The 13,367-nt window shown below is 33.7% G+C and overlaps 1 protein-coding gene across 1 annotated transcript in view; it reads left to right on the forward strand.

Moving 5' to 3' along the window:
• Positions 1-4,740: 4,740 nt before the first annotated feature.
• LOC110019435 (vesicle-associated membrane protein 711-like) overlaps positions 4,741-13,367 on the forward strand; it is a 24,747-nt gene continuing 16,120 nt past the window's right edge. Inside the window, exons 1-2 of the mRNA XM_020717089.1 lie at positions 4,741-5,009; positions 6,223-6,413. Coding sequence (XP_020572748.1) covers positions 4,793-5,009; positions 6,223-6,413 — 408 coding nt within the window. The 5' untranslated portion in view covers positions 4,741-4,792. The remainder of the gene's footprint in view (positions 5,010-6,222; positions 6,414-13,367) is intronic.

Below are 13,367 nucleotides of genomic sequence, written 5' to 3' on the forward strand. Positions count from 1 at the left end.
GAACTTCAAGAGTTTGGTGGAGGATTTGAGATAAGTTTTTATCTTTTGTTTTAAACAACTTTTTGTTTTAATTGAGACTTGTTCTTGGTTTGATAATGAGTTCTACTTTTAAACTAAAGTTTGGTTTTATTTTCTCCATGGATTCTGAGTAGTTTTCTTTATCTTTCTTCTTAAAAAGATAATTAATTAAGTGTTGGAAAGTAGTTGTGGAGAGTATTGATCTTTAATGTTGGAAGAAGTTGTGATGATCAAAATCCATGTGCTTCATTTACCTCTTGATTTGGCCAATCTAGATGTTAAAATTTGTTGTGAGAAAATGTAAGAGCCAGGCTGGTATTGTCTCAGTCAATAATTGGAAAGAATCACATGAGGTTGTATGATTGAGAATGTAGTTCATATGATTGAGTGAAAATAAATAAAAAAATATTCATTGAAGGGTTTAGAGTAAGAGGACTTTAAAGTGACAGGTTAAAGCCCCCAACATGGTTTATTATTTTAGGTTCTGATACGAGATGTTAGCACTCAGGTGGAGGGAATCGAGGGAACTCTAGAGTGAGAGTTGATATCTTCCATGTCTAGCTGGTCTTCAGAACTATTCAAACTTTAAATTAGCTAATGTTCTTTATAGCATCTCTAGTAAGGGTAAAGAATATAATTGCTCATATTTGCCACAACACAATTTGCATACTACCACAACAGAATTCCTATGCTTATTACTGATTCATGATAAGGGGAAAGATATTTTCAAATTAAGTGTTTTTTTTACATAACATCAAGTTAACTCATGACACTTGTAGGGGTTGTGGCTCTGGGTAGTGGGCAGGGCGGCAACAGACGAGGGTGGCTTGTAATGGTAGGTGACGGGCTATGGTGGCAGCGACGATGACTGACATGCGTTTAATTTAAGTGATTTTACCTATGTTTTTCTCTACATTTTATATGTTATTCTTACTTATTTATCACAATTTACACTTGAGAAAATTTTTTTCTCTTTAATGTTGTATTCCTCTGAGGTTTTGTGCCTCAATTAATTTATTGGTTGGATTGGAGTCCCTTGGCTCTCCTCCCTAAGCTAATCACCCCAAAAAGTGTGCAAAAATAATACAAGTCGCTTGAATTTCCTTCTTGGTCTAATCAACATGTTTACCTGTTAAATAGCAATCTAAGGCCACTTGGCTTTCCTCATTAAAGTAGCAGGTGGCTTCCTAGCAAACCTACCAACTTATTGAAGAGCGATGTAAGGCTCGTGATATTCCTCATTAATGCAGTATTGACATTTGAGGTCGTATCACAATCACTTCATGGGTTGGACTCGATTCTCTTGGCTCGCCTTCCTAAATTGATCATTCAGACTAGTGCTCAGAAGTGATGTAAGGCCCTCAACATTCCTTCTTGATCCAGTCAGTCTGTCTATCCCTTAAGGAGTGATGTAAGGCCCATAACATTCCTCCATAATGTAGCAGGTATTTGAGGCTGAATCAACAATTGGAAAGAATCACATGAGGTTGTATGGATGAGAATGTAGATCATACGATTGAGTGCAAATAAATAATGAAATATTTATTGAAGGGTGTAGAGTTAGAGGGCTTTAAAGTGACAGGTTAAAGCCCCCCAACTTTGTTTATTTTCTTAGGTTCTGATACGAGATGTTAGCCCCCAGGTGGAGGGAATCGAGGGAACTCTAGAGTGAGAGTTGATATCTTCCCTGCCTAGCTGGTCTTCAGAACTATTCAAACTTTAAATTAGCTAATGTTCTTTATAGCATCTTTAGTAAGGGTAAATAATATAATTGCTCATACTTGGCACAACACAATTTGCATACTACCAAAACAGAATTTCTATGCTTATTACTGGTTCATGATAAGGAGAAATATATTTTCAAATTCAGTGTTTTTCTTTTACATAACCTCAAGTTAACTCTTTAAATTGTTACTGTTTTGTTAAAATATCAAAAATACCAAAAAGATTTTAATTTTAATTACTGCGAATACATCTTTAGTTTAATTAATTGTCTTTTTAAAATAAAAAATTTGTCGTTCAATAGAGCATATTGTGTATTTCCTTGTGGGTTCGATATCCAGGTCTTAATCAAAAGATCCTATATTATTTGATAATGATATGTGTATGTATGTAGTATCCCAATATATAAATTAAAGAGTTAAATTCCTATTTGCTTCAGGATCAAATTTGGACTCTGTTACAAAGTAAGAAAATATAAGTGGAAATATAATCAGAGACATTGTTATACTGTTGCATATAAGTAGTAAGTCGGGATCACAATGCTAGCATCTCATCCTCACTCCCTCCAGCTACCCCCTCTCGCTAACATAGAGCAGTGATAATATAGAGGTGTCACAGTGGTCTGGCCACTAGCAAAATGTGTGCAATGAATTGATTAAAAATGACTACTATATATATGGAAAACCACATCAGATTTTAAATTTTCAAGATTACCAAATACTTAGTTACGTTAGCGAGACTAGTGGTTGGAGAAGACAAGCAACAAAGAAGTAATCCCAGGAGAGGGACATCGGGTTAGTCAGAGAGAAATTCACAAGTACATCCCACTCTTCCCTAGACTGAACCTTCCACTAAAATGTGTCATCACTGAGGAAGCTATGATATCTTGGTAACCAAGGGCCAAAAACTGCTCAAAATCCCAACCAGGAGTATTTGGGACACCAAAAAGAATGTTTATCCTATTGGACAAATGATTAGTTAACACATGTTGTGATCTATGATGACTTGGGAGAGTTATAGAAGAAAAATTAGAATATTCACATTGAACTATAGGTTATGGAACAAAAGTAAACTATAGGAAGATGAAAACATATAAGGAAATAGTCTTTGATGGGTTCAAATTGGGGTTTAAGGAGTTAAAATCAGTTTAACCAAGCTTCTTTATGCAATTTAGAGAGGGTAAAGTAGAAAATTGCTCATATTTGTCACAAGCTATAATCACAATTTCAACTATTGGTTTTCCATACACTACAAATGTCATTGCAAGGGATGGTAGTTTTTATATCTTGATTTTCACCACTCTAAATATAATTAGTAGGATTTCTATAGGAATAAATTTTAAATTTTAGGTAGTAATTCTATAGAATTAGTTAGCAACACTTAAAACCAACTTTACTTACAGTTACATACTAAGACACTTTTTAGTAAGCTAGAACTTTTCTTAAGACTTCAACTGCCTCGATCCCCATGGGATTGATATTCCGAACTCATTAATTTGATATTACTGATATGACACATATATTTACGTGAAACCCCAGTGTGCAAGTGCACTTGAACCAGGAAGGGTATCATTCTGCAGATCCATAAATCTCAAAGATTTTTTTTCATCCGAATGATTAGATACATTCTAAGATAATAGTTTTATTTTTTGAGATGGTGTATTATTCTTAAAATGTCGTATCTGATCATTTAGATAGAACTCTATCGAGATTTACGGTGGCCCCACAATAAAAAAAATCCCACCAATAACTATCCTAAATAGTAAGTGAGGAATGAGGGTCATAAAATTGTAGTTTGAGACATCTAGTAAATTGACTTAAGAGAGAGCTTCAACATTATATGATCTTTAGCTTTAAATTGATTGACAAATTTTTCTAGCACACAACCAACTCAATAGGTGATTTATAGTACTAACTCCCTTTAATTATAACTAAAACAACTACTCAAAAAAATAGCAAATAACTTAAATGAGTTAATTCTAAAAAGATAATGAAGGCAAAAAAAGAATAAAATTGCTTCAAATTATAATCAAAATGTCTCCAAACATGATTGATCCTCTTCAAATCATATTTAAATCAAGATCCAATTTTGTTTGAATGTCCACAATGTTTGAATATGGTTTAAAAAAAAGCAATCATTGTCAAGATGATTAAATCATGATTAGAAGATGATTTGATCATTATTCAACTTTTTTGTTTGAATGTCCACAATGTTTGAATATGGTTTTTTAAAAAAGGAATCATTGTCAAGATGATTAAATCATGATTCGAAGATGATTTGATCATTATTCAACTTTGATCAAATTTTATTTGATTGTTTACCTTAGGTTCGAATATGGTTCTAAGACAATACAATTGTTCTCAAGAAGATTCAATCATGATTAAGTGATAGTTTGATTATGATTCAAAAGATTATTTGATCATAATTAAACTACATTTCAATCATATTTGAATATGGTGTGCCATGATTTGAAGATGATGAAAAATGATTTGATGATGGCTATAATAAGTTCATAATTGATATTTTGATGACTAATAATATTATAGATTACACAAAATATTCAAAGCAAAATAGCTATAATAGTTAAACTTAAACAATTAATGAATGGAGAATGGAGAAATCATTGAATGAAATTCTATTGTAGTTCAAACACTTAAGCTCAAGAATTGTTAATTATAGAGAAATTGTTGTGAAGAGGTGGTGTCAAAGAGCTCCTATGGTTGGACATTCATATAATAGTGAAAGAGCTTGGACTACTACTTATAATAACTTAGAAAATTTTAATTTAAATAATCTATGAGATATATTTCTCTAAAAATATAAATAACTTCAATTACAATTATTATATAAATATCATTAATATTTTCATTTTAAAAATGAAATACAAATGTTTATGTGAAGATTTATGACATAAAAGTGTTATAAATATAAATACTAAATTATCGCAGTTAAAAATATAAATACAACAAAATTGTGTAATATGTAGGCAGTTGCCGGCTCCCCTGTTAAACCCGGGACCTTTTGCTGCCCACGTTCTTTTTCCCGTTCCGGCATGGCGATCCTTTTTGCTCTGGTGGCGCGGGGATCTGTGGTTCTGGCTGAGTTCAGCTCGACACATACGAACGGTAGCGCGATTGCGAGGCAAATCCTGGAGAAGATCACTGGTACCCAAGACAGCAACGTCTCTTACTCGCAGGATCGCTACATCTTCCATGTTAAGCGAACCGATGGCATCACAGTCCTCTGTATGGCTGAGGAAACCGCCGGAAGTGAGTACTATTTCGGCTTTCCCCTTCGCTGTTTTTCAGCCGCATCGATTCGCCTATTTTCGTTTCTGCACAATGACTTCACTGTTTCCCTTTTATTTGATAATTCAAGGACTCGTTTAATTCTTTCGTTTAAAGTTTTTATAATTAGCCATTCGAGCCTTGATTTGCGTAGATAGTGATCAGTTTCTGGGGTGTATTGTGTTGACTGATGCCATTGTCAAGCTTTCTTTACATAAGTTGAAACTATTCGTAACTTCCTTAAGTCGGGATATTGGGCTGGTCGGAGTGAATTTTTTCGTGGAACTAAATTTGCGGATGGAAAATTCAATTTCTTTCAGGTTTTGGTTCATATACCTTGGTTTATAATGCTTGCTGATTGTATTTCAAGTTTTGCTTGTTGTATATTTTCCCATTCATTTCAAAAGCAATACAGTTATAGTACTCATTAAATTATGTAGTTTTTAACGAACATTGCAAAGAGGTCATCATGCTTGTTATGATTTATATCAGCTTAAAGTTGTTTCTACAGAAGTTACTACATTTTTTAGTTTTTTTCCTTCTAATAAAGAAACTTTTATGTGATCTTTGGAATTATTATTCCTGATTAAAATGTTATATGAATGTTTAACATCTACATACTTATTTTATCAGAGCAGTATTGATTATAGCTTGAATTTGATGCTTTCTAATTGTATTTTAGTTAATTGAAAACCTTATCTGAAATTAGTGGAATATGGATGCTAATTAAATTCTTAATAGAAGCACATCTTGATTCAGTATCATCTGATATCCCTTGTTTTAGTAGAACATTGGCAGTGTGCCTGACCTTATCAACATAGATCTTGACATGCAACTTAAATAAGCTTAAGGATATTCTTATGATCTATTATTGTCTTTAGGAGTAAGTCGTATGTGTTCTTGAGTTGATATATCATTAAAAAAAGTGTAGCTTGTCAATTGCAACTGTTTAACTTTTTTTTTTTTTTTTTTTTTTAAAATTGTCAGCGGCCATTTTTGTTTATAACTTTTCACAAGGTTGTTCATTAAAAAAAAAGATTTTATATTTGATTTGTCTGAAAAATATTCCTTCATAAAATTTTAAGTTATTCAAAAATGAAGATGAAGGCAATTTCTGCTTGAATAAGTCATGCATTTATAGCGTTTGTAAACAATATAGTCTAATTGAATGCTAGCTTTTGGAATGCTTGTGCAGGAAGAATTCCCTTCTTATTTCTTGAAAACATTCATGGAAGATTCATAAAGGCTTATGGTCGTGCTTGTCATTCAGCACTTGCTTATGCCATGAATGATGAATTTTCAAGAGTCTTAAGTCAACAAATGAACTATTACTCGAGTGATCCGAATGCTGATAGGATAAACCGCATGAGATGTGAAATGAGTCAGGTAAAGTTTAATTTCTATCACATCTATGTACTATATGTTAAAATAAGTGGAGAGGAAAATTTTCTCTTTTGAAACCACGATTTAAGGAAAAACTTTCATTTAGAAATGAAGTTCTTTCAATATCCTGAAATTTCTTTTATTGAGAATATATATTTAGTGAGGAAGATGACAGGACTCCTTGAAAAAAAAAACATAGTGAGTTCTGAAACAAAGAGGTACGTGCAACAAGGAGGTTCCACCACTGTTTCTGAGCAAGATATTAATACACCACTTGCAAAAGAATGATGATACAAATTTTCCTTGTAGTAGAAATAGAGATTATAATTGAAAATACTAAAATCAAAGAAAAAGCCCCTTAAAAATAAACAAATATAAATATTCTCTAATAGGAAATACCCTAATTAGAGGTAAAGAGATAAGAAAAAAATTAGAGAAGGAAAGAAAGAGAAAGAAAAAAATGCAAAATTCTACGCTTAATTCCTTGCCGTGATCACACCTCTTCTAACCGGGAAGAATGACGTAGACATCCTCTGCCTCTCCCGCTGCACTCTGCTAAGTGAAAGATATCACCCTTTTGTTTAGGCAATTAGACACAATGTGATCAAAATCATGGCACTTAAATATACTTCTTTGTTGGGACAAATTTGAGTGTTGGTTGCCTCCATCTTTCTCCACTCTGAACTAGTTTTTCCTTAGGCGGGGTCAGCTTGGGTGCTCTATTAGGTGTACTTTTGTTGCCTAATCTTGTGATTGAACTCTGTCTATAAGGTTGGGGTGTCACTTCATAATATTGTTGTTTTTCTATTTTTAAAGTTAGGGTTTGTACATTAAGTGGAACAATACGACTGCTAATGCACTACATTACTATTGGACAACTCGGTCCTCTATGATACATCACTACTGTATGTTTCTCTGGCTCCACCAACTCACATTGCAGCATGAGTTGATCAAATTCGATTGTGTACTTCTTCACAAAAGAATCTCTCTAACACAGGTGGTGGAGTTTTATGTTCATATCCTGTTGATAATGCAGGGAAAGATATTTGCGCTGCATCTTCATTTTCATCTTAGACTATGAGGTGATCTCATCCTTCCCTTCCCATTGTCAAATACGTATTAGGTTCTCCCACCACAAATAAATGTTCCTCTTGAGCTTGATAGTTGTCAATTTAACTCTCGTCTTGGGGAGCCTCTTTCTACTAAGAAAATCATGACACAGTTTGGAATCACTCGATAAGTTTCTATGGATTCATGCGCCTTTAAAATTTGTTAAATACACATTTACTCTTAGATCCTGGTCTTTTCCCGGATATTCAATGTCAAATCATCGGGGTTTTAGTTCTTCGTCACTTGGAAATTTCTAATAAAACAAATTCATCTTCTCCTCTCGATTTGGTGAGCCACAACTATAGTTATGGGTAGGGCAGTCAAAAAAGCTCATTGTTTGCGAACAGTTCATGTTCGACTCACCAGAGAGTTCATGTTTGATTCATTCAACAAGCAAAATGAATGAACACGAATAGTTTTTTTCGTTCGGTTTATAAACGAACCAAACACAAACAATCATTTGTTCAATTGTGTTCTAATCGTTATTGTTCGAAATATAAAATAATTTAAAATAATTTATCATAATTTAAAAAAAAATATATAGCTCTATAAATTTATCATTTTTTAAAAAATAAAATTCTATAAATTATAATATGATCTTTAGGTTCGTCTCTTAGCTTATATTAAATCCTACAATTTCATATTTATCTTCAGGTTCGCCTCTTAGTTTAAATTTTCTTATATTTATTTTAGATTTATTTAATTTTTTTGAGTGAAACCTAGTTTTTGAAGTTATTAGAAGTGTAATCTCGCATATTGTCTCTAAATCTGAATTTTATATGGATGAGATCTGATATTATGGTTTTTGTTATGAGTTGTGCTTCGGCTATTGTGCAGTTGTGCTATGATTCATATAAGTTCAAGCATTAATTTCATTAAAGTTTAAGTTTTTGAAAGATTTCGAACAATTCAGACAATTCGAACAATACAAACAAATTTATAAGATTTCGAACAATTCAAATATTTTAAACATATTTTAAACTAATCAAACTGAACACGAAGAGTAACTTCACGAATAATTCCAAACACAAGTCTATTTCAAACACACTTAATTTGCAACGGACCAAACATGAACATGTGCTCGTGTTCGGTTCATTTACACCCATAGTTATGGGTGACCTCATTAGGTATTCTCATCTTAAGGGTGACAAGCCTCTATTGTAGCTGGAGGATTTCTCGCTACATATTCTTCATGGTAAGTATATGGACACTTTGTTGAGGGGTTTCTTTTTGGCGACATGACGCTCTTTTCTCCATAAATTAGTCGTCAGACGTAGAATTGCAAATTAAAGGTTGGTCAAGGCTTAGATTTTCGGGGTAGGTGCTGGGGTAAATTTTACGAGGTAGAAAGGTTGGGCTTTGAAAATTTTAGGTTTAGGGTTAGAATTATGTTAAGGATGGTGAGAGTATTTACTTGAGTGATGGTTTGGGTTATGTTAAATTTTGGGTAGACGTAGGAATGAAAAATCCCCAAAGTTTTAGTGTTCGTCGGGCAATGATACCAGATGATATTGTTCTAAGGCTTCTATAAGATGTTCAAGAAACAAGTTTTGTCGGGAGATGGTTGTGGAATGGTAACAGAAAGACAATATGTGAGTTCGATAGTGTTTGGATGAGGATAAGCATAGGTTGGCAACTATCCTGACTAAAAATAGCAAAACGAGCTCCAAAGTTATGAGGTACATGAGGCGAGGAGGTTTCACCACCTATTCTTGAGTAAGATACATATACACCACTTACAAAAGAAAGATGATACAATATTCCTTATAGTAGAAACATATATTAAGATCCAAAAAAAAAAAACACATACAGTCTTCTAATGAAAAACCCTAACTAAAGATAAGATGTTGACCTCTTTTTTCAATCATCATTTATCCTAGCTTATATTCAATTTCACTTAGACATAAGATATCCCTCATATTGTTATCTGATGCCTGAATTGAACTCGAATAAGCTATAACTTGTACTCTACTTGAGCTGAAACCAGCCACTCCTAATTAAGGAGCCATGCAGTGTCGGACACGTATCAGACATGAACACTTCTCCAACATGGTTGGGACATGTATCGGACACCGCACAAATGTGTCCAAATATTAAAAAAATGGGGACGCGTGTTGGACATGTGTACCTAAATTAATGAATAAATAAATTTTAAAAAAATATTTTTTAAAATTAAATTTTTAAAATGCAGAATTTCGAAATGATTTGTATACATTCCACGCAATTATTATGTATTTACGTATTTAACATCAAATTTTAATTTTTTCATATATGCCACCTTACATATGTAAAAATAAAAAAGAAGTATTTCATTCGATTTGATTTACATATTTAAATTTGATATGAAATGTTTGAGTGACATAAATGTAAAACTCAAATTTTATGTGTAAGATATATAAATACATAAGAATTCGGTGCTCTGTATGTAAACACCCTAAAATTTTAATAGATCAACGAAGCTAAATTTTGACGTTTTACAATATAATAAATGTTCTTATGCTTGCATTTTGTATGCCATAAACTTAAGATGTATTTATGGGCATCTTAGTTTTTTAAAGTTAATGTTATTATCTCTTTTCCTTTATTAACTGTTTTCTTTTATTTATTTAATATATACATGTATTTTAATAATTTTTTTATTATATCGACATGTCTTATATGTCTGTGTTCTATATTTTCAATAATAGACGTGTCCCGTGGCCGTGTTTATACAACATAACCTAAAACTTAAGCTAAACTCTAATTTAACTTAAAATAAAAATCTAACTAAATAAAAGTTAAAATAAAAAAAAATCAAAATAAAGCCAAATATAACTAATTTAAATCTTATTATAATTGACATGAAAAAATCAACTTTAACGAAGACGCACACCAAAAATATTATTTTCTCCACAAATCATCGTAGAGCTTGATACTTTATTTTGAAAGTTGTCTGATTTTATAACATATTTTATGTACAATTTTACACTTCAGCTTATAGTTTCTGGCACCCTGAAATTATCGTTTTCTCTACAGACCATTCCTGTGATTATATTTTTATTCAGTTAGTTGTATGATGTTCACGATGATATATGAGAAACATGCAAATCAATTTGATGATGATCAGACATCTTTTTTATGTAAAATTTTGTACTTTGGATTTTCATGTAAGAAAAATGGTCATATGTAAAAATTTTTAAACAAATCATTATTTTTCAAAATAAACTGCGCGAGTACTTCTCGATCACAAAAATCTTTCAAATTAATCCATCCGTCCCTAAATCGGATTCTATTTGGGAGCCCGTTGAAACCTACCCTAATTTGGATGTTAATTTCGATGATAAAAATAATAATCCTACTAGTTCACTTAAAATAAATTCAAATCAAAATTAAACTTCAACCAAAATAAATGTAAGCTAAAAATACTTAATTTAATTAATCAAAACTCACTAATAGTTTCCACTCAAAATCAACCAAATTTTTTCTCATAGGATGAGACCCTCAACTTGACCTTGTCTTGAGATGGAGCCCTCTCAAGTCAAAATCAATTTCACCCTTGAATTTATTGTATTTTCTCTACCAAATTAGCAAAATTTTAGCCATAATCACCTAGCCACTTCAAATTGAAATATCTTTAGGTAGACATCTTTTCATCCAAAACCAATTGCACCATTGTATTCTTTGCATTATTCTCTTCCAAGTGAGCTAGGGTTTCAATTTTGGCCATAACCACCATGACTACCTTCTCGCAAATTCAGATTTTTCTTAAAAAAAAAAAGAATCAATGTTCCCTCTTTCCTCCTTAACTTCTCCCTCCTTTCTTACCCCTAGTTAAACCCTCATCCAACGGACGCCTCCTCTCGTAACACCGAGTCATTCCCCATTCCCTCTCCCTCTCACTCTCTCACTCTCATTCCTCCACACAAGGTCAGAACCCTGTACAACAAAGAAGGTTCGCCTAAGGCAAGGAAACCAAGGAATTCTCCAATCCAAGGTATAATTTACTCGCTCTTTCTCATTTCAATATTTTGGATGGATTGGTTTATGAAAGTATGCTGAATTCCCATATCCTCTTCTTTCCACCATAGCCGAACCATGTGTCTCCCTTCCTCTCATAAGATGGCCAAATTCCACACTTTCTTCTCCATTTCTTCACCACTTTCTCTCCCTCTTCTCTCATCCTACCTGAAAGCCAAAACCACACACAACACCACATTCTCTCCTTTGCTTTACCCCATATCTGAAAGCTAAAGCCACAGAACACCACCCCCTCTTCTCTACCCCTACCCGAAAACCTAAACCACACAACACTACACTCTTTCCTCTCACCCTACTTGAAAACCTAAACCACACAACACACCACATTCTCTCATTTTCTTTACCTCATACCTGAAAACCTAAACCGCACACAACACCAGACTCTCTCCTTTTTATCCCATACTTGAAAACCTAAACCACGTACAACACTACAATCTCTCATTCTCTTCACCCCATACCCGAAAATACATAATGTCACAATTTCCTCCACTCTACCCCATACTCGAAACCCTAACCACAACACCTCATTATTTTCTTCACTCTCACAAATCCAAAGTCACACACAATACCTCACCATTTCCTCCGCTCTCACCCTACCTGAAACCCAATCCATTAATCCTCTCTCTCTCTCTTCCACTTTTTAGCCTACCCAAGACCTCACCAAAGTCCCCCATTTCTTCTCTTCTCCCTAGCCTATCTGAAATCTTAGTCAAGCCCTTCACATCTTCTCACTCGTTGGCCTACCCGAAAAGTTTTATGCCTAAAAAAATTAATCACATGTAAAGGTTTCAATCAACAGCAGTCGTCGTCCGGCACCCGTCGCCCGTCGCCACAGCCTGAAGCCCGACACCAGCCTCCTCCGCCCGCCCTTGCTGCCCGCTGCTGCCAGCCGCCCGCCACAACTGGCTCTCACTCGCCGCCTGCTGCCTGCCGACCATCGTTGTCGGCCCTCGCCCGCCACCCTTCGTCAGCCCTTGCCAGCTGTAGTCGTTACCTGGCACTCGCTCGTCGGCCCCCACCCGCAATTGCAAGCCGCCGCCTTCTGTAGCCTCCGCCATCCGCCATGCAAAGTCAATCAATCATGTGGTAGTCTTATGATTCTAGCATGCTAAAATCCTTGAGAATACTTTTAAAAAGAAATCCTTCTAACTTATCATGCCCCATAGTATAGGGTTAAAATTCAATCAAACCTTCACCATTAATTAAGCTTTAAACACCAATCAAACCTTTAATTTCAAATCAAACTAATCGATTTCAATTAAATCTGTTCGACTTAAATCAACTTCAGTCAACTAAAACTCTCAACCCTAGTCAATCGGCTTAAATCAAACTTTAGTCAAATCTCTTAACCTTAAATCACTTTCAAAACTATAAAATCATTGTCAAAACTTGAAAACCTTCAAAATAATCAAAATATTTTTCAAAAATAAAACAAAACTCTAGAACCCTTAAAAGTTCAAAACTTAAACTTTTAAGAATTTAAAATCTTTCCAAATTTTAAACTTAAAATGTTTTAAAACTCTAAAACATCTTAATACTTCAAAACTTAGGGCCATGTTTGGGATTACTTTCTATTTTTAATTCTTTGTTTCTGAAAACAAAAAACAAAAAATAAACCCAAAAATAATATTTCTTTATTCATAGTTTTTTTTTATTTTGTTTTATTTCTAAAACACAAGGCCTGTTTTCAAAAATTCAAAAACACAAAAATTGTGTTTTTGTTCGTTAAAAACATGTTTTTTTTAAGTATTACCTGTGTGAGGCTCTACCACTCACCGTCTGCTGCTGGCCGCCGCCGCCAGCTGCCGCCGCCCCTACCAGAAGCTGTCA

This window comes from Phalaenopsis equestris, unplaced genomic scaffold (genome assembly GCF_001263595.1).
Source record: "Phalaenopsis equestris unplaced genomic scaffold, ASM126359v1 Scaffold000055, whole genome shotgun sequence".
Classification (NCBI taxonomy): Eukaryota; Viridiplantae; Streptophyta; class Magnoliopsida; order Asparagales; family Orchidaceae; genus Phalaenopsis; species Phalaenopsis equestris.